This window comes from Phaenicophaeus curvirostris, unplaced genomic scaffold, assembly GCF_032191515.1.
Source record: "Phaenicophaeus curvirostris isolate KB17595 unplaced genomic scaffold, BPBGC_Pcur_1.0 scaffold_101, whole genome shotgun sequence".
Lineage (NCBI taxonomy): Eukaryota > Metazoa > Chordata > Aves > Cuculiformes > Cuculidae > Phaenicophaeus > Phaenicophaeus curvirostris.
This window is the reverse complement of record NW_027206722.1, coordinates 119,104-143,737: the sequence shown is the minus strand read 5'-3', so window position 1 is coordinate 143,737 and position 24,634 is coordinate 119,104. Positions and strand designations below refer to the sequence as shown.

The window sequence follows — 24,634 nt, the reverse complement described above, 5'->3', positions numbered from 1 at the left end:
CAATAGGCACAGGCATTGTAAATGAGGATGATGTCACAGTAGGCACAGGCATTGTAAATGTAGCTGTTGACACAATATGCACAGGCATTGTAAATGACAATGATGAGTCAATAGGCACAGGCATTGTTTATGACGATGACGTCACAATAGGCACAGGCACTGTGAATGACGATGATGTCAAAATTGGAACAGACATAATATTAAATGATGATGATGTCACAATGGGCACAGACGACACAGGCTTTATATATGACGATGATGTCAAAATGAGCACAGATGACACAGGCATTGTTAATGACACTGATATCTCAATAAGCAGAGACAACAGGGGCATTGTAAATGACGAGGATATCTCAATAGACACAGGCATTTTAAATCACGATGATGCCAAAATAGGCACAGGCATTGAGAACAACGATGATGTCAAAATAGGCACAGGCATTGTAAATGACGATGATGACACAAAAGGCACAAGCATTGTAATGAAGATTGGAACCATTGGAACAGGTATTGTAAATGGTGATGTGTCACAATAGGCACAGGCATTCTAAATGTAGATGATGAGACAATAGTCACAGGCATTTTACATGACGATGATGTCATAATAGGCAAAGGCATTCTAAATGACAATCATGACACAATGGGCACAGGCATTTTAAAAGATGATGATGTCACAATAGGTAAAGGCATTTTAAATGACGATGATGTCACAGTAGGCACAGGCATTGTAAATGACAGTGATGTCACAATAAGCACAGGCATTGTATATGATGATGATGTCACAACAGGCACAGGCATTGTAAATATCGTTAATTTCACAACAGGAAAAAGCATCGTAAATGACGATAATGTCACAGTGGGCACAGCCATTATATTAAATGACGATGATGTGAAATTAGGCACAGACGACACAATCATTGTTTATGACGATGATGTCACAATAGGCACAGGCATTTTTAATGAAGATGATGTCACAATAGGCACAGGCATTTTAAAAGGCAATGATTTCACAACAGGCACAGGCATTGTAAACCACGATGATATCACAATATGCTCAGACATTGTATATGACGAGACAGGCAGTCTACATGACAATGATGTCACAATGGGAACAGACGACACAAGCATTGTAAATGACGATGATGTCAAAATAGGCATAGAAGACAAAGGCATTTTAAATGACGATTATGTAGAAAAGGCACTGACGACACAGGCATAGTAAATGACGATGATGTCACAATAGGTACTGGCATTGCAAAAAATGGTGATGTCAAAATAGGCACAGACGAAAGGCATTGTAAATGACGATGATGTCATAACAGGCACAGAAGTCACAGGCATTGCTAATGTTGATGATGTCACAGTTGGCACAGGCATCATTGTAAACGAAGATGATGTCAAGATAGGCACAGGCTTTGTAAATGACGATGATGTCATAACAGGCACAGAAGACACAGGCATTGAAAATATTGATGATTGCATAACATGCACAGAGGACAGGCATTTTAAATTACATTGATATCACAATAGCAGCAGGCAACAAAGACATTTAAGTGACGATAATGTCACAATAGGCACAGACGACACAGCAATTGTAAATGACGAAGATGTTACAATAGGCACAGGCGTTGTAAATGATGATGATGTCACAATAGGCAAAGATGTCACAGACATTTTAAATGATGATTATGTCACAATAGGCTCGGGCGATACAGGTATAGTAAACGATGATGATGTCATAGTAGGCACAGACATTGAAAACGATGATGATGTCACACTAGGCACAGGCATTGTGAATGACGTTGATGGAACAACAGGCATAGGCATTGTAAATGACAATGATGTTACCATAGGAACAGGCTATATATACGACGGTGATGTCGCAATAGTTTCAGGCAGTGTTGATGATCATGTCACAATAGCCACAGGCATTGTAAATGAAGATGATATCAAAATAGGCAGAGATAACCCAGGCATTGTAAATGACAATGTCTCAAAAGGAAAGAAGACACAGGCCTTGTAATTTCTGATGATGTCAAAATAAGCACAGAGGACACAGACATTGTAAATCACGGTGATGTTACAATAGGCACAGGCACTGTAAATGGCGATGATGTCAAAATAGGCACAGGCATTGTAAATGATGATGATGTCATAATAGGCACAGATGACACAGACATTGTAAATAGCAATTATATCAAAATAGGCACAGAAAACATAGGCATTGTAAAAGACAATGATGTCACAATAGGGACAGATAACACAGGCATTGTAAATGACGATGATGTAAGAATTGGCACAGGCATTGTAACGTACGATGATGTCAGAATAGGCACAGATGTCACAGGCATTGTAAATGACGATGATGTCAGAATAGGGACGGGCGGAACAGGCATTGAAATGACGATGATGTGACAATAGGCACAGATGTCACAGGCATTGTAAATGATGATGACGTCACAATAAGGACAGGCGACACTGTTATTGTAAAAGACGGTGATGTCAATAAAGGCACATATGACACTGGAATTGTAAATGACGATGATGTCCCAATAGTTGCAGATGACACAGGCATTTTAATTGACGATGATGTCACAATAGTCACAGACGGCAAGGGCATTGTCATTGACGATGTTGTTAAAGTGGGCAGAAGCATTGTAAATGACTACGATGTGACAACAGACACATGCATTTTAAAAGAAGATGATGTCAAAATAGGCCCAGACATTGTAAATGATGATGATATCAAGACATGCAAAGGCAAGGTAAATGACAATGATGTCACAATAGTCACAGAAGACACAGGCATTAGAAATGACGAAGATGTCACAATAGCTACAGGCTTTTGTAAATGACGATGATGTCGCTATAGGCATAGATGACACAGGTGTTGTATATTAAGATCATGTCACAATAAGGAGAGGCAACACAGGCATTGTAAATGATGACGATGTAACAATAGGCACAGGCATTGTAAATGACGGTGTCAAAATAGGCACAGGTATTGTAACTGACGATGATGTCACAGTAGGCACAGTCATAGTAAACGACGATGATGTCACAATAGGGAAAGGCATTGTAAATGACGATGATGTCACAATAAGCACAGGCATTGTATTTGATGATGATGTCACAATAGGCACAGATATTCTAAATGAAGATGATGTCACAATAGGCACAGGCATTGTATTTGATGATGATGTCACAATAGGCACAGGCATTGGAAATATAGGTGATGACACAATAGACACAGGCATTGTAAATGACGATGATGTCACAAAAGGCACATGCATTGTAAATGACGATGATGTCACAATAGCCACAGGCATTGTAAATGACAATGATGTCTGAATAGGCACAGAGGGCACAGGCATTATAAATCACGATGATGTTACAATAGGCATGGACTACACAGGCACTGTAAATGATTATTATGTCGCAATAGGTACAGACCACACAGGCATTGTAAATGATTATTATGTCGCAATAGGCAAAGGTGACAGAGTCATTGTAAATGACACTGATGTCATTATAGGCACAGGCATGGAAAATGACGATGATGTCACTATACGCACAGGCATTGTAAATCACATTCTTATCACAATGGCCACAGGAATCATTGCAAATTGCGATGATGTCACAATAGGCATGGACGATACAGGTATTGTAAATGAAGATGATGCCACAATAGGCACGGGCGACACTGGCACTGTAAATGACGATGATGTCACAATTGGCACAGGCATAATTGTAAAGGACGATGATGTCACAATGGGCACAGACGACACAGGCATTGTTCATGACGATGATGTCACTATGGGCACAGATGACACAGGAATTGTACATGACGATGATGTCGCAATTGGCACAGATGACACAGGCATTGTACATGATGATAATTTCATAATGGGCACAGATGAAAATGGGATTGTGCATGACTATGTATTCAGAAAGTGAACAGACGACACAGGCATTGTAGATGACGATGATTTCACAATGGGCATGGACGATAACGGTATTGTAAATGAAGATGAAGTCACAATAGTCACAGACGACACAGACATTGTAAATGACGATGATGTAACATTAGGAACAGGCATTGTAAATGACGATGATGTCACAATAGGCTCAGGCATTGTAAATGATGATAATTCCACAATAGGCAAAAGTATTGTAAATGACGATGATGTCACAATAGGTACAGGCATTGTAAATTACAATGATGTCACTATAGGCAGAGGCATTGTAAATGAAGACGATGTCACTATGGGTACAGGAATTGTAAATGACGATGATGTCACAATAGGCACAGATGATACAGGCACTGTAAAAGTGGATTATGTTACAATAGGCACAGAAGAAACTGGTGTGGTAAATGAAGATGATGTGAAAATAGGCACATACAACACAGGAATTCAAATGACGATAATGTCACAATGGGCAAAGACGACACAGGCACTGTAAATGACGATGATGTCACAATAGGCACAGGGATTGTAAATGACGATGATGTCTGAATAGACCCAGGCACTGTAAATGACGATGATGTCTGAATAGACCCAGGCATTGTAAATGACGATGATGTCTGAATAGGCACAGAGGGCACAGGCATTTTAAATGACGATGATGTCACTATGGGCACAGACGACAAAGGAATTGAACATGACGATAATGTCGCAATTGGCACAGACGACACAGGCATTACACATGATTACACATGTTTTCAGAAAGCGAACAGACGAGACAGGCATTGTAGATGACGATGATTTCACAATGGGCACAGACGACACAGGCGTTGTAAATGATGATGATGTCACAATATACACAGATGACACAGGCATTGTAAATGACGATGATGTCACAATATGCACAGACATCACAGATGTTGTAAATGATGATAATGTCAAAGTAGGAAAAGGCATTGTAAATGACAATGATGTCACAATAGGCATAGGCATTGTAAATGATGATGTTGTCACAATAGGCACCGACGACAGAGGCATTTTAAATTATGATGATTTCACAAGATTAACCGGCATTGTAAATGACGGTGATGTCACAATAGGCACAGACGAACCAGGCATTGAGAATGACGATGATGTCACAATGGCACAGACGACACAGGCATTGTAAATGACAATGATATCACAATATGTAGAGGCATTGTAAATGACGATGGTGTCACAATATGTAGAGGCATTCTAAATGACGATGATGTCACAATACGCACAGGCATTGTAAATGACGACGATGTCACAATAGGCACAGACAACACAGGCATTGTAAAAGAGGATGATGTCACAATAGGCACAGGCATTATGAATGACAATGACATCATAATATGCACAGACGACAAAGGCATTGTAAATGACGATGATGTCACAATAGGCACAGACGGCTCAGTCATCGTAAATGACGATGATGTTACAATAGGCATAGATGACCCAGGCATTGTAAATGACAATGGTGTCCCAATAGGCATAGGCAATGTAAATGACGATGATGTCACAATCAGCGCATTCGACAAGGTATTGTAAATGACGATGATTTCACAAGAGGAACAGGCATTGTAAATGACAATGATGTCACAATAGGCAAAGGCTTTGTAAATGAAGATGATGTCAAACTAGGCTCAGATGACGCAGGCATTGTTCATGACAATGGTGTCACAATATGCACAGGCATTGTAAATGACGAAGATGTAACAATAGGAACAGGTGACACAGGTATTTAAAAGACGATGATGTCAAAATAGGCACATATGACAGGCATTGTAAATTACGATGATGTCACAATAGGCACAGGTATTGTAAATGACGTTGATGTCACAATAGGCACAGGCATTGATAATGTCGGTAACATCACAATAGCCACAGGCATTGTAAATGAAGATGATTTCACAGTAGACACAGGCATTGTAAATGACGATGATGTCACAATAGGCACAGAGGGCACAGGCATTGTAAATGACGATGATGTCACACTAGGCACAGGCACTGTAAATGACGATGATGTCACAATGGGTACAGGAATCATTGTAAATGAAGATGATGTCAGTTTAGGCACAGACGACAAGGGCACTGTATGTGAGGATGATGTCACAATAGGCACACATGACACATGCATTGTAAATGACGATGATGTCAAAATAGGCAAAGACGACACAGGCATTGTAAATGAAAATGATGATACAATAGGCACAGTCATTGTAAATGACGAGGATGTCACTATAGTCCCAGACGACACAGGCATTGTAAATGACGATTATGTTAAAATAGTTACATACGACACAGGCATTGTAAATGATGATGATGTCACAATAGTCACAGGCATTTTAAATGACGATGACATCACACTAGGCACAGGCATTGTAAATGACGATGATGTCACAATGGGTACAGGAATCATTGTAAATGACGATGATGTCAGTTTAGGTACAGACGACAAGGGCACTGTATGTGAGGATGATGTCACAACAGGCACACATGACACAGGCCTTGTAAATTTCGATGATGTCACAATAGGTACAGAAGAAACAGGTATTGAAAATGACGATGATGTCAAAATAGACACATATGATAGGCATTTGAAATGACGATGATGTCACAATAGGCGCAGACGATACAGAGATTTTAAATGACAATGACATCACAATAGGCACAGGCATTGTAAATGATGATGATGTCACAATAGGAACAGGCATTGTAAATGACGATGATGTCACAATAGGCACAAGGACATTGGCATTGTAAATGACGATGACATCACAATAGGCACAGGCATTGTAAATGATGATATCAAAATAGGCACTGACAACATCAGTGTTGTAAGTGACAATGATGTAATAATACGAACAGACAACACAAGAATAGTAAGTGACGATGATGTCACAATAGGCACAGGCATTGTAAATGACGATGATATCAAAAGAGGCACAGACGACACAGGCAATGTAATTGACAATGATGTCACAATAGGAATAGGCACTGTAAATGACGATGATGTCAATATAGGAACTGTAATTGTAAATAACGTTGATGTCAGAATTGGCACAGGCATTTTAAAAGATGGTGATGTCACAATAGGCTCAGGCATTGTATATGACGATGACGTCAAAATAGGCACAGGCATTGTAAATGACAACGATGACACAAAAGGCACAAGCATTGTAAATGACGATGATGTCACTATAGCCTTCTATGACAAAGTGACTCGGCTGCTGGATGAGGGAAAGGCTGTGAATGTGGTCTTCCTGGACTTCAGCAAAGCCTTTGACACAGTTTCTCACAGCATTCTGCTTCGGAAACTGTCAGCCTCTGGCCTGGAGAGGCGCACACTCTCCTGGGTGGAAAACTGGTTGGATGGCCGGGCCCAGAGAGTGGTGGTAAATGGTGTGAAATCCAGTTGGAGGCCAGTGACAAGTGGGGTTCCCCAGGGCTCAGTGCTGGGTCCAGCCCTGTGCAATGTCTTCATCAATGACCTGGATGAAGGCATCGAGTGCACCCTTAGCAAGTTTGCGGACGACACTAAGCTGGGTGGAAGTGTCGATCTGCTGGAGGGTCGGGAGGCTCTGCAAAGGGATCTGAACAGGCTGGACCGCTGGGCTGAGTCCAGTGGCATGAGGTTCAACAAGGCCAAATGCCGGGTCCTGCACTTGGGGCACAACAACCCTATGCAGTGCTACAGACTAGGAGAAGTCTGTCTAGAAAGCTGCCTGGAGGAGAGGGACCTGGGGGTGTTGGTTGACAACCGACTGAATATGAGCCAGCAGTGTACCAAGGTGGCCAAGAAGGCCAGTGGCATCTTGGCTTGGATCAGAAGCGGTGTGGCCAGCAGGTCCAGGGAGGTTATCCTCCCTCTGTACTCGGCACTGGTGAGACCGCTCCTCGAATACTGTGTTCAGTTCTGGGCCCCTCACCACACGAAGGATGTTGAGGCTCTGGAGCGAGTCCAGAGAAGAGCAACAAAGCTGGTGAAGGGGCTGGAGAACAGGCCTTATGAGGAGCAGCTAAGAGAGCTGGGGTTGTTTAGCCTGGAGAAGAGGAGGCTGAGGGGAGACCTCATTGCTCTCTCCAACTCCCTGAAAGGAGGTTGTAGAGAGGATGGTGCTGGCCACTTCTTCCAAGTGACAGGGGACAGGACAAGAGGGAATGGCCTCAAGCTCTGCCAGGGGAGGTTTAGGCTAGACGTTAGGAAAAAATTCTTTACAGAAAGGGTCATTGGGCACTGGAACAGGCTGCCCAGGGAGGTGGTTGAGTCACATTCCCTGGAGGTGTTTAAGGCACGGGTGGACGAGGTGCTGAGGGATATGGTTTTGTGTTTGATAGGAATGGTTGGACTCGATGATCCGGTGGGTCTCTTCCAACCTCATTATTCTGTGATTCCGTGATTCTGTAATAGGCACAGATGACAGAGTCATTGTAAATGAGGATGATGTCATAATAGGCACGGGCAATGTAAATGACGATGTTGTCACAATAGGCACAGGCATTGTAAATGACGTTGTCACAATGGCACAGATATCATTGTAAATGACGGTGATGTCACAATAGGCATGGAGTATAAAGGCATTGTACATGACGATGATGTCACAATTGGCACAGACGACACAGGAATTGTAAATTACGATAATGTCAGAATAGACACAGGTATTATAAATGAGGATGATGTCAAAATAGGCACAGGCATTGTATATGACGATGATGTCACAATACCCACAGAGTACACAGGCATTGTCACAATAGGAACAAACATTTTAAATGACAATGATGTCACAATAGGCAGAGGCATTGTAAATGATGATGATGTCACAATAGGCTCAGGCATTGTAAATTACGACGATGTCACAATAGGCGCAGAAGACACCGGCAGTGTATATGACGATGACGTCAAAGAGGGCACAGATGACACAGGCATTGTAAATGACCTTTATTTCAGAATACGCACAGAAGACACAGGCATTGTAAGTGACGATGATGTCACAATAGGCACGGGAATTGTAAATGACAATGATGTCACAATGGGCTTAGGCGTCACTGTAAATGAAGATGATGTCAAAATAGGCACGGATGACAGAGGCACTGTAAATGACGATGATGTCACAATTGGCACAGGCATAGTTGTAAATGAGGATGATGTCTCAATGGGCAAAGACGACACAGGCAATGTACATGACGATGATGTCACAAAGGGATTAGACAACGCAGGCATTGAAAATGACGATGATGTCAGAATAGGCACAGGCAACACAGGTATTGTATATCACAAAGATGTCAGAATAGGCATAAGTATTGCAAATGACGATCTTACAATAGGTACATACGACGCAGGCATTGCGAATGACGATGATGTCACAATAGGCAAATGCATTGTAAATGATGATGATGTCACAACAGGCACAGGCATTGTAAATGAGGATGATGTCACAATGGGGGCAGGCAATATTGTAAATGATGTTGATGTGAAAATAGGCATGGAAGACACAGGCACTGTAAATGAAGATGATGACTCCACGGGCACAGACGACACAGGCTTTGTACATAATGATGATGTCACAATGGGCATAGACGACACAGGCAATGTAAATTACGATGATGTCACAATAGCCACCTACGACACAGGCATTTTAAATGACGATGATGTCAGAATATACACAGGCATTGTAAATGACGATGATGTAACAATAGGTACAAGCACTGTTAATTACGATGATTTCACAACAGGCCCAGGCACTGTAAATGACGATTATGTCACAATAGGAACAAGCATTATAAATGACGACGATATCACAACAGGCAGAGACAATTTAAATGAAGATGATGTCAGAATAGGCACAGGCATTGTTAATGACGATGATGTAACAACAGGCCCAGGCATTGTAAATGACGATGATGTCACATTAGACACAGACTTCACAGACATTGTAAATGACTATGATGTCACAATAGGCACAGGAAACACAGGTATTGTAAATAATGATGATGTCACAATAGGCAATGGCGTTGCACATGACGATGATGTCACAATACGCACAGACATTGAAAATGACGATGGTGTCTCAACAGGAACAAGTATTTTAAATGGCGATGAGGTAACAATAGGCACAGGCATTGTAAATGACGATGATGTTGCAATGGGAACAGGCATCATAGTAAATGACATTGATGTCACAATAGGCACAGGCACTGTAAATGACGATGATGTCACAATAGGCAGAGGCATCTTAAATGACAATGATGTCACAATGTGCACAGGCATCATAGTAAATTACAGTGATGTCACAAAAGGAACAGACGACACAAACATTATATATGACGATGATGTCACAATAGGTAGAGGCATCATAGTAAATGATGATGATTTCACAATAGGCACAGACATAGTAAATGACGATGATGTCGAAATAGTCACCGACGAAAGGCATTGTAAATGACGATGATGCCATTACAGCACAGAAGACAGAGGCATTGCCAATGTCGATGATGTCATAACATGCACAGAGAACATAGGAATTTTAACTTACACTGATATCACAATAGGCACAGACAACAAAATCATTGTAAATGACGACGATGTATGAATAGGCACAGACATTGTAAATGACGATGATGTCATAACAGGCAGAGTAGACACAGGCATTGTATATGACGATGATGTGACAATAGGCACAGACGACACAGGTATTGTAAATGACGATGATGTCAAATTAGGCAAAGACAACAAAGGAATTGTAAATGAAGAAGATGTCACAATAGGCACAGGCACTGTAAATGACAATGATGTCACAATAGGCACAGACATAATTGTAAATGACGATGATTTCTCCATGGGTACAGATGACAGAGGAATCGTTTATGACGATGATGTCACAATGGGCACAGAAGACGAAGGCACTGTACGTGATGATGATGTCACAAATGGCACTGCAAACACAGGCATTGTACATGATGATAATATCATAATGGGCACAGAAGACACAGGCAGTGGACATGACGATGATGTCACAATGGGCACAGACAACACAGGTATTGTAAAAGACGATGATGTCAGAATAGGCACAGGCATTGCACATCACGATGATGTCACAATAGGCACAGGCTTTTTAAATGACGATGATGTCACAATAGGAACCTACGACACAGGCATTGTAAATGATGAAGATGTCAAAATAGGCACAGGTATTGTAAATGATGATGATGACACAATGGGAACAGAAATTGTAAATGACGATGATGTCACTATAGGCACAGGCATTGTAAATGAGGATGATGTCAAATTAGGGACAGAAGGCACAGGCATTATAAATGACGATTATGTTGCAAAAGGCACCTACAACACAGGTATTGTAAATTAGGATGATGTCAAAATAGGCACAGAAGACACAGGAAATATAAATGACAATGATGTCACAATAATCACAGGCATTGTAAATGACGATGATGTCACAATAGGCACAGGCATTGTAAATGACAATGATGTAACAACGGGCACAGGCATAATTGGAAATGACGATGATGTGAAAATTGGCATGGAAGACACAGGCATTGTAAAAGAAGATGATGCCACCATAGGCACGGACGACACAGGCACTGTAAATGACGATGATGTCACAAATACAACAGATATAATTGTAAATGACGATGATGCCTCCACGGGCACAGACAACACAGGCATTGTACATGACAATGATGCCACAAAAGGAACGGACAACACAGGCATTGTAAATGATGATGATGTCAAAATAGCAACCTACGACGCAGGCATTGTAGATGACGACGATGTCACAATAGGCACAGGTAATGTAAATGACGATGATGTGACAATAGGAACTGGAATTGCAAATGACGATGTTGTCAAAATAGGCACAGACGACACAGGCATTGTAAATGATGGTGAAGTCACAATAGGTACAGGCACTGTAAATTACAATGATGTCACTATAGGCACAGGCATTGTAAATGAGGATGATGTCAAATTAGGGACAGAAGGCACAGGCATTATAAATGACGATTATGTCGCAAAAGGCACCTACAACACAGGAACTGTAAATGACGATGATGTCACAATAAGCACAGGCATTGTTAATGACGATGATGTCAAAACAGGCACAGGGATTGTAAATGACGATGATGTCACAAATTGGCAGAGGTATTTTAAATGAAGATGATGATGAACAGGCACAGGCATTGTACATGACGATGATGTCACAATAGGCAAAGGCATTGTAAATGACGATGATGTCGCCATAGAAACAGGAATTGTAAATGACGATGATGTCACAGTAGACACAGACTTCACAGAAATTGTAAATGACTATGATGTCACAACAGCCACAGGCGACATAGGTATTGTAAATAATGATGATGTCACAATAGGCACTCGCATTGTACATGACAATGATTTCTCAACAGGCACAAGCATTTTAAAAGACGATGATTTCCCAATAGGCACAGGCATTTTAAATGACGATGATGTCACAATGGGAACAGGCATTGTAAATGATGATGTCACAATAGGCAAAGGGGTTGTAAATGACAATGATGTCACAATAGGCAAAGGCATTGTAAATTACTATGATGTCACAATAGGCACAGGAGACACAGGTATTGTAAATGATGATGATGTCACAATAGGCACAGGCATTATAAATGACAGTGATTTCAAAACAGGCATAGGCATTGTAAATGACGATGATGTCACAATAGGCACAGACATTGTAAATGACGATGATGTTGAAATAGGCACCGACGAAACGCTTTGTAAATGACGATGATGTCATAGCAGGCACAGAAAACACAGGAATTACAAATGTCGATGATGTCATAATATGCACAGAGGACATATACATTTTAAATTATGTTGATATCACAATAGACACAGACAAGAAAATCATTGTAAAAGACGACGACGTCAGAATAGGCACAGACATTGTAAATAACGATGATGTCATAACAGCCAGAGTAGACACAGGCATTGTAAATGAAGATGATGTGAAAATAGGCACAGACAACAAAAGCATTGTAAATGACGATGATGTCAAAATAGTCACAGCAGAAACAGGCATTGTACATGAAGATTATGTCAAAATGGGTACAGAAGACACAGGCATTGTATATGACGATGATGTCACAAAGGGAATAGACAACACAGGCATTGTAAATGACGATGATGTCAGAATGGGTACAGGCATAGTAAATGACCTTGATGTCTCAGTAGACGCAGGCATTGTACGTGGGAGTGATTTCACAATGGGCACAGGCATCATTGTAAATGACGATAATCTCAAAATAGGCACGGACAACACAGGCACTGTAACTGACTATGATGACGCAAATAACACAGGCATAATTGTAAATTACGATGATGTATCCATGGGCAGAGATGACACAGGCATTATACATGATGGTGATGTCACAAAGGGCAGAGACGACACAGGCATTGTACATGATGATGATGTCACAATGGACGAAGACGACAGAGGAATTTTACGTGACGATGATGTCATAATTGGCACTGGCGACACAGGAATTGTACATGACGATAATATCATAATGAGCACAGAAGACACAGACATTGTATATGACGATGATATCACAAAGGGAACAGACGACACAGGCATTGTAAATGACAATGACGTCACAATAGGCACGCGCATTTTACATGACGATGATGTCACAATAGGCACAGGTATTGTAAATTACTATGATGTCATAAAAGGAGCAGGCATTTAAAATGTAGGTGTTGACACAATTGGCACAGGCATTGTAAATGAAGATGATGTCAAAATAGGCACTGGAATTGCAAATGACGATGATGTCACAATAGGCACAGACATTGTAAATGACGATGATGTGACAATAGGATCTGGCATTATAAATGTAGATGATGACAGAATAGGCACAGGCATTGGAAATGACGATGATGTCAGAATAGGCACAGGCGTTGTAAATGTCGATGATGTCACAGGAAGCACAGGCATTGTAAAAGAAGATGATGTCACAATAGGCAAAGGTATTGTAAATGACAATGGTGTCACAATAGGCACAGGCATTGTAAATATAGATGATGGCACAATAGGCACAGGCATTATAAATGACAATGATATCACAAAAGGCACAGACAACACAAGCATTGTAAATTACTCTGATGTCACAATAGGCAATGATGACAAAGGCATCTTAAATGACGATGATTTCAAAACAGGCCTTGATGACAAAAGCACTGTAAATGACTATGATGCCACAATAGGCACAGACGACACTGGCATTGTAAATGACGATCAAGTCAAAATAGATAGAGGCATTGTAAATCACGATGATGTCACAATAGGCACAGGAGATACAGGCATTGTATATGACTCTGATGTCACAATAGGCACAAACGGCACAGGCCTTGGAAATGAAGATGATGTCAAAATAGGAAAAGATGACAATGGCATTGGAAATGATAATGATGTCACAAGAGGCACAGGAGATACAGGCATTGTAAATGATGATGATGTCACAATAGGGACAGGCATTGTAAATGTAGATGTTGATAAAATTGGCAAAGGCATTGTATATGACAGTGATGTCACAATAGGCACAGACTTTGTAACTGACGACTATGTCACAATAGGCAAAGAAATTTTTAATGTAGATGTTGACAAAATTGGTACAGGCATTGTAAATTATGATGATGTCACAATGGGCACAGGCATTGTAAATGACGATGATGTCACAACAGGCAGTGGCATTGCAAATGCCGATGATGTTACCATAGGCATAGATGACACAGGCTTTGTAAATGACGATGATGTAAAAATAGGGACATGCATTGTAAATGATGATGATGTCACAATAGGCACAGGAGATACAGACATTGTAAGTGACGATGACATCACAGTAGGCACTGACTGCACAGGCATTGGAAATGACGATGATATCAGAATAGGCACAGAAGACAATTGTATTGTAAATGACGGTGATGTCACAATAAGTACATGCATTGTATATGACGATGACGTCAAAATAGGCACAGACGAGACAGGGATTGTAAATAATGATGGTATCAAAATAGGGACAGGCATAATTTACGATGATGTAACAATAGGCACAGGCTTTGTAAATGATGATGATGTAACAAAAAGCAAAGGCATTGTAAGTTACAAAAATGTAAAAATAGGCACAGACGACATAGGCATTGTAAATGAACATAATGTCAGAATATGGACAGGCATTGTAAATGTAGATGTTGACACAATTAGCATAGACATTGTATATGACGATGATGTCTCAATAAGCATAGGCATTGTAAAAGTCGATGATATCAAAATAGGCACAGGCTTTGTAAATGACGATGATGTCACAATAGGCGCAGGCGTAAATGTAGATGATGACACAACAGGCAGAGGCATTATAAATGACGATGATGTCACAATAGGCACAGATGACAGGCTTTGAAAAGGACGATGATATCAAAATAGGGACAGGCATTCAAAATTACAATGATGTCACAATAAGAACAGGCATTTTAAATGACGATGATGTCACTACATGCACAGGCATGGTAAATGACGATGTCACAATAAGCACAGGCATTGCAAATTAAGATGATGACACAATAGGCACAGGCGTTGTATATGACAATGATGTCACAATAGGCACAGACGTCACAGGCATTGTAAATAACGATGATGTCACAATAGGCACATGGACTGTAAATGACGATGATGTCATAATATGCACAGGCAATGCAAATGACGATGATGTCACAATTAGCACAGGCGACACAGGCACTTTAAATGACGATGACATCACAATAGGCACAGGCATTGTAAGTAACGATGATGTCACAATAGGCAAAGGCATTGTAAATGACTATGATGTCACAATAGGCACAGGCATTCTAAATGACGGTGATGTCACAATTAGCACAGGCAACACAGGCATTGTAAATGACGATGATGTCACAATAGGAACAGGCATTGTAAATGACAATGATGTCACAATAGGCACAGGCATTGTAAATGACTATGATGTCACAATAGGCACAAGCATTGAAAATTACGATGATGTCAGAATAGTCACAGACGACACAGGCATTGTAAATTACGATGATGTCAAAATAGGCACAGGCATTGTAAATGATGGTGATGTCACAATACGCAAAACGACACAAGATTTGTAAAAGAAGATGATGTTACCATAGGGAAAGACACTGTAAATGACGAAGATGTCACAATTGCCCAGGCATTGTAAATGACGATCACTTCACAATAGGAAGAGGCATCGTAAATGATGATGATGTCACAATGGGAAAAGGCATTGTAAATTACGTTGATGTAACAATAGGCGCAGAAAACACAGGCAAACTAAATTACGATGATGTCACAATAGGCACAGGCGACACAGGCAAAGTAAATTATGATGGTGTCACAAAATGTATAGATGACACAGGCATTCTAAATGACGATGATGTCACAATAGGCAAAGATGACACAGGCATTGTAAATGACAATGATGTCACAATAGGCTCAGGCTTTGTAAATGATGATGATGTCACAACAGGCACAGGCATTGTAACTGGCGATGATGTTACAATGACAACAGACTCCTCAGGCTTTGTAAATTACGATGATGTCACGATAGGCAAAGACGACTCAGGCATTGCAAATGATGGTTATGTCACAAAAGGCACAGGCATTGTAAATGACAATGATGTCACATTAGGCAGAGGCATTGTAACTGACAAAGATGTCACAGTAGGCACAGTTATTGTAAATGATGATGATGTAAAAATAGCTACAGGCATTGTAGATGATGACTGTGTCACAGTAGGCATAGGCATATTAAATGACGATGATGTCACAATAGGCACAGGCATTGTAAATGATGATGATGTCACAATAGGCACAGGAATTGTAAAGGACGATGATGTCACAATAGCCGCAGACGACACAGGCATTGTAAATGACAATATCACAATAGGCATTGAAAAGATAGGCATTTTAAATGATGAAGATATCACAATAGGCAAAGACGAGACAGGTAACTTAAATGACGATGATGTCACAATAGGCATAGGCGAGACTAGCTTTGTAAAAGACGATGATGAGACAATAGTCACAGATGACACAGGCATTGTAAAGGACGATGATGTCACAATAGGCATAGACGAGACAGGTAACTTAAATGACGATGATGTCAAAATAGGCATAGGCATTGTAAATTACAATGATGTCACAATAGGCACAATTGACTATGGCATTGTAAATGATGATTACATCACAGTAGGCACAGTCATTGTAAATTACGATGATGTCACAATAGGCACAGGTGGCACATACAGTGTAAATGAGGATGATGTCATAATAGGAACAGATGTCACAAGCATTGTAATTTATGGTGATGTCATAATAGGCAGAGACAACACAGGCATTGTAAATGATGATGTTGTCACAATAGGCACCGACGACACAGGTATTGTAAATGACGATGCTGTCACGATATTCACAAACATTGTAAATTAAGATTATGTCACAATATGCAAAAGAATTTTAAATGACGATGATGTCACAATAGGCACAGGGGGCACAGGCATTGAAATGACAATGATGTCACAATAGGCACAGATGACACAGACATTGTAAATGATGATGATGTCACAATAGGGAAAGGCGACACTGTTATTGTAAATGATGATGATGTCACAAAAGGCACAGAAGACACTGGCATTGAAAATGACGATGATGTCACAATAGGAAAAGTCATCCTAAATGGCAATGATTTCACAATAGACACAGGCATTTTAAATGGCGATGATGTCACAATAGCCAGAGGAATTGTAAATGAGGATGATGTCACACTAAGCACAGGAATTGTAAATGACAATCATGTCACAATAGGCAAAGAAGGCATAGGCATTGTAAATGCCTATGTTGTCACAATAGGTGCAGGCACTGTAAACGACGATGACGTCACATGAGGCACAGACGACACACATTCTAAATCACGATGATGATACAATAGGCTCACACTTTGTAAATGACTATGATGTCAAAATAAGCACAGTCATTGTAAATGACGTTGATGTCAAAATAGGCACAGGCGGCACAGGCATTTTAAATGATGATGATGTCACAATAACCAAAGGAATTCTAAATAACGATGATGTCACAGTAAGGTCAGGCATTTTAAATGACGATGATGTCACAATAGTCAAAGGGATTGTAGATGATGATGATGTCACAATAGTCACAGAAGACACAGGCATTGTAAATGAGAATGTCACAATAGGCACAGATGACAGGCATTGTAAATGACGATGATGTCAAAATAAGCACAGGTGACAAATGCATTGTAAATGATGATGATGAAACAAGAGGCACAGGCATTGGAAATGACAATGATGTCATAATAGGCACAGGCATTGTAAATGACGATGATGTCACCTTAGGCATAGGCATTGTAAATGACGATGATTTCACATTAGGCACAGGGATTGTAAATGAAGGTGATGTCACAATACTCCAGGCATTGTAACTGTTGATGATGTTACAATAGTCACAGGCATTGTACATGAAGATAATGTCACAAGAGAAACAGGCACTGTAAATGACGATGATGACAGAGTAGGCACAGAAGAAAAAGGCATTTTATATGACGATGATGTCACTATTTGTGCAGACGACAAAAGCATTGTAAATGGCGAAGTTGACACAACGGGCAGAGTCTTTTTGAATGACATAGATGTCACAATCGGCACAGGCCTTGGAACTGACGACGATGTCGCAATAGGCACAGTTATTCTAAGTGAAGATGATGTCACAATTGGAAAAGTCATAAATGACGGTGATGTCGCAATACCCTCAGGCATTGTAAATGACGATGATGTCACTATAGGTACAGTAGACACATGCATTGTTAATGAGGATGATATCACAATAGGCACAGCCATTGCAAATGAAGGTGATTTTACAATAGGCACAGACAACACAGTCATTGTAAATGATAATTGTGTTACAACAGTCACAGACGACAAAGGCATTGTAAATGATGATGATGTCACAATAGGTATAGGCACTGTAAATGACGATGATGTCAAAACAGGCACAGGCATTGTAAATGATGATGATGTCAGTATAGGCACAGGCATTGTAAATGATGATGATGTCACAATAGGCACAGGAATTGTAAATGAGGATGATGTCATAACAGGCACAGGCATTGTATATCACGATAATGTCACAATAGGCCCTGGTATTGCAAAAGACAATGATGTCACAGTAGGCACAGGCATTGTAAATCACGATGATGTCACAATAGGCACAGGCATTATAAATGACGATGATGTCACAATAGGCTTTGCAAATGACGATGGTCTTTCCGATCTACAGGAAGGGTCGCAGGAAGGATCCTGGAAACTACAGGCCCGTCAGTCTGACCTCAGGGCCAGGGAAAGTCATGGAACAGGTGATCTTGAGTGCTATCATGAAGCACATGCAAGAGAACCGGGTGATCAGGCCCAGTCAACACAGGTTCACAAAAGGCAGGTCTTGCCAAACTAACCTGATCGCCTTCTTTGACAAAGTGACTCGGCTGCTGGGTGAGGGAAAGGCTGTGGATGGATCTTCCTGGACTTCAGTAAAGCCTTTGACACAGTTTCTCACAGCATTCTGCTTCGGAAACTGTCAGCCTCTGGCCTGGAGAGGCGCACACTCTCCTGGGTGGAAAACTGGTTGGCTGGAGGGCCCAGAGAGTGGTGGGAAATGGAGTTAACTCCAGCTGGAGACCAGTGACAAGTGGGGTTCCCCAGGGCTCAGTGCTGGGTCCAGCCCTGTTCAATGTCTTCATCAATAACCTGGATGAAGGCACCGAGTGCACCCTTAGCAAGTTTGGGGATGACACTAAGCTGGGTGGAAGTGTTGATCTGCTGGAGGGTCGGGAGGCTCTGCAAAGGGATCTGAACAGGCTGGACTGCTGGGCAGAGTCCAATGGCATGAGGTTTAACAAGGCCAAATGCCGGGTCCTGCACTTGGGGCACAACAACCCTGTGCAGTGCTACAGACTAGGAGAAGTCTGTCTAGAAAGCTGCCTGGAGGAGAGGGACCTGTGGGTGTTGGTTGACAACCGACTGAATATGAGCTAGCAGTGTGCCCAGGTGGCCAAGAAGGCCAATGGCATCTTGGCTTGGATCAGAAATGGCGTGACCAGCAGGTCCAGGGAGGTTATTCTCCCTCTGTACTCGGCACTGGTGAGACCGTTCCTCGAATACTGTGTTCAGTTCTGGGCCCCTCACCACAAGAAGGATGTTGAGGCTCTGGAGCAAGTCCAGAGAAGAGCAACGAAGCTGGTGAGGGGGCTGGAGAACAGGCCTTACGAGGAGCGGCTGAGAGAGCTGGGGTTGTTTAGCCTGGAGAAGAGGAGGCTGAGGGGAGACCTCATTGCTCTCTACAACTACCTGAAAGGAGGTTATGGAGAGAGGATGGTGCTGGCCTCTTCTCTCAAGTGACAGGGGACAGGACAAGAGGGAATGGCCTCAAGCTACGCCAGGGTAGGTTTAGGCTGGACATTAGTAAAAAATTCTTTACAGAAAGGGTCATTGGGCACTGGAACAGGCTGCCCAGGGAGGTGGTTGAGTCACATTCCCTGGAGGTGTTTAAGGCATGGGTGGATGAGGTGCTAAGGGGCATGGTTTAGCATTTGTTAGGAATGGTTGGACTCGATGATCCGGTGGGTCTCATCCAACCTGGTTATTCTATGAGTCTATGATTCTATGACGTTACTATAGGCACAGGCATTGTAAATGTAGATAATGACACAATAGGCACAGGCATTGTAAATGATGATGATGTCACAATAGGCACCTACGACACAGGCATTGTAAATAACGATGATGACACAATACGCACAGGCATTGTAAATGATGATGATGTCACAATATGAAAAAGCATTGCAAATGACGATGTCAAAATAGGCACAGACATTGTAAATGGTGATGATGTCACAATAGGCAGAGGCTTTGTAAATGATGATGATGACAAAATAGGCACAGGTATTTTAAATGACGATGATGTCACATTAGGCACAGACGACGCAGGCATTGTAAATAAGGATGATGTCGCAATTGAAACAGATGACACAGTAATAGTAAATGACGATGATGTCAGAACAAGCATAGACAATATAGGCATTGTACATGACGATGATGTCACAGTAGGGACAGGAGACAGGCATTTTAAATTACGATGATGTCACAAAAAGAACAGGTGACACAGGCATTGTAAATGACAATGATGTCATAATAGGCACAGGCATTGTAAATGACGATGATGTCACAATAGGCACAGGTATTGTAGATGATGATGATGTCATAAAAAGGCAGAGACGGCAAAGGCATTGTAAATGATGATGATATCACAGTAGGGACAGGAGACACTGATATTGGAAATGACGATGATGTCAAAATAGGCACAGGCAACAAAGCCTTGTAAATGATGATGATGTCACAATAGGCATAGAAGGAACAGGCATTGTTAATTATGATTATGTCACAATAGGCAAAGACAGCACAGGCATTGTAAATGATGTTGATGTCACAATAGGCCCAGGAATTGTAAATGACGATGATGTCACAATAGGCATAGGCATTGTAAATGACGATGATATTACAATAGGCACAGGCATTGTAAATGACCATGATGTCACAGTAGGTTCAGGAATTTTAAATAACGATGTTGTCACAAAAGAAATAGGCATTGTAACTGAAGATGATGTCACAGTAGGCGAAGAAGGCACAGGCATTTTAAATGACGAAGATGTCACAATAGGCAAAGACATTGTAAATGACATAGATGTAACAATAGTCCCAGGAATTGTAAATGACGATTATGTCACTATAGGCACCGGCATTGTAAATGATGGTGATGTAACAATATGCACTGGAATTGTAACTGACGGTGATGTCATAATAGGCACAGACGACACAAGAATTGTAAATGATGATATCGTAACAATAGGCACAGACATTGTAAATGGCGATGATGTCACAATAGGCACAGACGGCACATGCACTGTAAATGACGGTGATGTCATAATACCACAGTCATTGTAAATGAAGATGATGTCACAACAGGCACATGCATTGTAAAAGACGATGATGTCACATTAGGCACAGACGAGATAGTAATTGTAAATGACGTTGATGTTACAATAGGCATAGGCATAGGCATTGCAAATGAGTATGATGTCACAGTAGGTTCAGGAATTGCAAATAACAATGATGTCACTAAAGGCATAGGCATTGTAAATGACGATGCTATAAAAATAGACACAGGGATTCTATCTGACGATGCCGTAAAAACAGGCACAGATGACACAGGCATTGTAAATTACTATGATATCACAATAGGCAGAGAAAACAAGGGCATTGTATATGACGATGATGGCGCAATTGGCACAGGCATTGTAAATGATGATGATGTCACAATAGGCACAGGCATTGTAAATAATGATGATGTCACAATAGGCACAGGCATTGTAAATTACGATGATGTCACAATAGGCACAGCCGACACGCATTCAAAATGAAAGTTATGACACAATATGCACTGGCATTGTAAATGGCGATGATTTCACAATAGGCACAGGCATGGTAACTGATGATCATGTCATAATTGGCAGAAGCATTGTAAATGACTATGATGTCACAATAGGCACCGGCATTGTAAATGACGATGATGTCTCTATATGAACCGGCATTGTAAAAGACAGTGATGTCACAATATTCACAGACAACACAGGCACTGTTAATGACGATGATGCCACAATAGGCACAGACGACACAGGCATAATAAAAGACGATGATGTCACAATAGCACAGGAATTGCAAATTACAATGATGTCACAATAGGCACAGGCATTGTAAATGATTATGATGTCACAATACACTCAGACAAGACAGGCACTGTAAATGATGGTAATGTCACAATATTCACAGACGACACAGGCATTGTAAATGACAATGATGTCACAATAGCCACAGGCATTGTAAATGATGACTATTTCGCAAAAGGAGCAGAAGACAGAGGTATTTTAAATGACGATGATGTCACAATAGGCACTGGAATGGTAAATATTAATGATGTCACAATAGGAACAGATTGTTGTCACAATAGGCACAGACGACACAGTCATTGTAAGTGATGGTGAAGTCAGAATATGCACACACTACAAAGGAATTTTTAATGACGATGATGTCAGAAAAGGCTCAGGCATTGTAAATGACTATGATGTCACAATATGCACAGGCATTCTCAATGACGATGATGTTAAACACTTGTCGAATGGACTAGAAGACAATGTCACATTCTGTGTGTGAGTCTGTAACCACTGTAACTTCTTATGAACAGACTCACTATGATCAGAAAGGTTAAAGCAACACATTCCCTCAAAATCTTCACAACCATGGCCTTGTGCTAGCAATAAAAAATCTATAGCAGCTTGATTTTGCAATACAGCATGTCGCAGACTATCCATATCTTGAGATAATTGAGCAATGATTTCAGTGGTTACATTAGACTGCTTAACTGTCCAGCAAGCAAGGCATTCTAGTGTCCTTAAAGCATGTGCAATTCCTATGCCTGGAATCAATGATGCAGCGATTCTCAAAACTAATCCCCATAACTGTACATTGTCATTGCAGTCTGAAGGCAATTGTTGAATTGATCATTTAGCATGACTTAAACCTTGAATTGTGGATCGATTTAACACCAACATGGTTAATTTTCCAAGATAGCAAGGACCTCCATATGCATTTTTAGGGATACCCTGCCATGCTCTGTCACCACAAATCAAAAAGACATTTGGAGGTAATGCCTTAGCAGTATTGTTTGCCCAAATACAAATTTGATTAGGTGCCCATCCATAGGCATTTAATGGTTCATTTTCATTTTTATAACCACAATACGAGCCAATATTATACAAAGTATCCTTAGGGGTTAACCAAGTGGCCAATAGATTTTTCCAGAAGGAATAAAAGCCAAATAGAAAACACATTTGTGTATAATTTTGTGTAACATTTCCAACAACCATGGATCCGCCTATATCAATTTCTTGTGGATCCCATGGTAAGGTTCGATTCAATCCATTGATCAGGTTAGCACTACACTCACTAACGCTGGTGGTGTTATTACAGGTGCCAACACTGAAACAGTTAAAGACTTTGCTGTCATAACCTGGAAAGCCAAACAAACAGGTACAAAAGGGATCCGTAGCTGTAGCAAGAGCTAGGCAAAAAGCGGAGTTGCCAGTCTGTTTGGCCCAAGTCACCCATAATGTTATAACCTCGTCCCCATGTTAGTTGCTTATACAGCCCTCGGTGATTATCATTGTAATCATTTTAAATTTAGTGACTATGGTTTTTTGGGGTTAGTGTGGCAAAATATCCACTCAATAATTCATAATGAATCTTTTGAATTTTCCTCTATCATTGTCTCAATTATCCCTAAAGGTTGTCTGCACTAGGACCCAGCAGCTGCTGATGAGTGACACTGGAATGCACAATGTTCTCACAAATTGGCATTCCCCTAGAGAGATAACATCGTTAACTCCCCTGGTCTTTTTCAAAGCTGAAAGAAAAAAAAAGCTTAGAAAGG

General features: G+C 40.9%; 1 protein-coding gene across 1 annotated transcript; it reads left to right on the top strand.

Annotated features, from left to right (window-relative positions):
• The first annotated feature begins 9,019 nt into the window (after window positions 1–9,019).
• LOC138734564 (cysteine-rich, acidic integral membrane protein-like) lies at window positions 9,020–24,269 on the top strand. Its single transcript, XM_069882291.1, has 6 exons — window positions 9,020–9,575; window positions 10,836–11,024; window positions 11,493–11,795; window positions 13,000–13,686; window positions 14,158–14,946; window positions 24,175–24,269. The coding sequence occupies exons 1-6, from the start codon at window positions 9,020–9,022 to the stop codon at window positions 24,267–24,269; spliced, it is 2,619 nt and encodes an 872-aa protein (XP_069738392.1).
• The last annotated feature ends 365 nt before the right edge of the window (window positions 24,270–24,634 follow it).

What these genes read in the sequence shown, in the direction of transcription:
- LOC138734564 (XM_069882291.1), top strand. Translation starts at nt 9,020, where the DNA reads ATGGGCTTAGGCGTCACTGTAAATGAAGATGATGTCAAAATAGGCACG. An exon ending in AATGGGCATAGACGACACAG is followed by an intron (nt 9,576 to 10,835) that starts GCAATGTAAATT and finishes CCATGGGTACAG; the next exon opens with ATGACAGAGGAATCGTTTAT. An exon ending in AATAGGCACAGAAGACAATT is followed by an intron (nt 14,947 to 24,174) that starts GTATTGTAAATG and finishes GTGTTATTACAG; the next exon opens with GTGCCAACACTGAAACAGTT.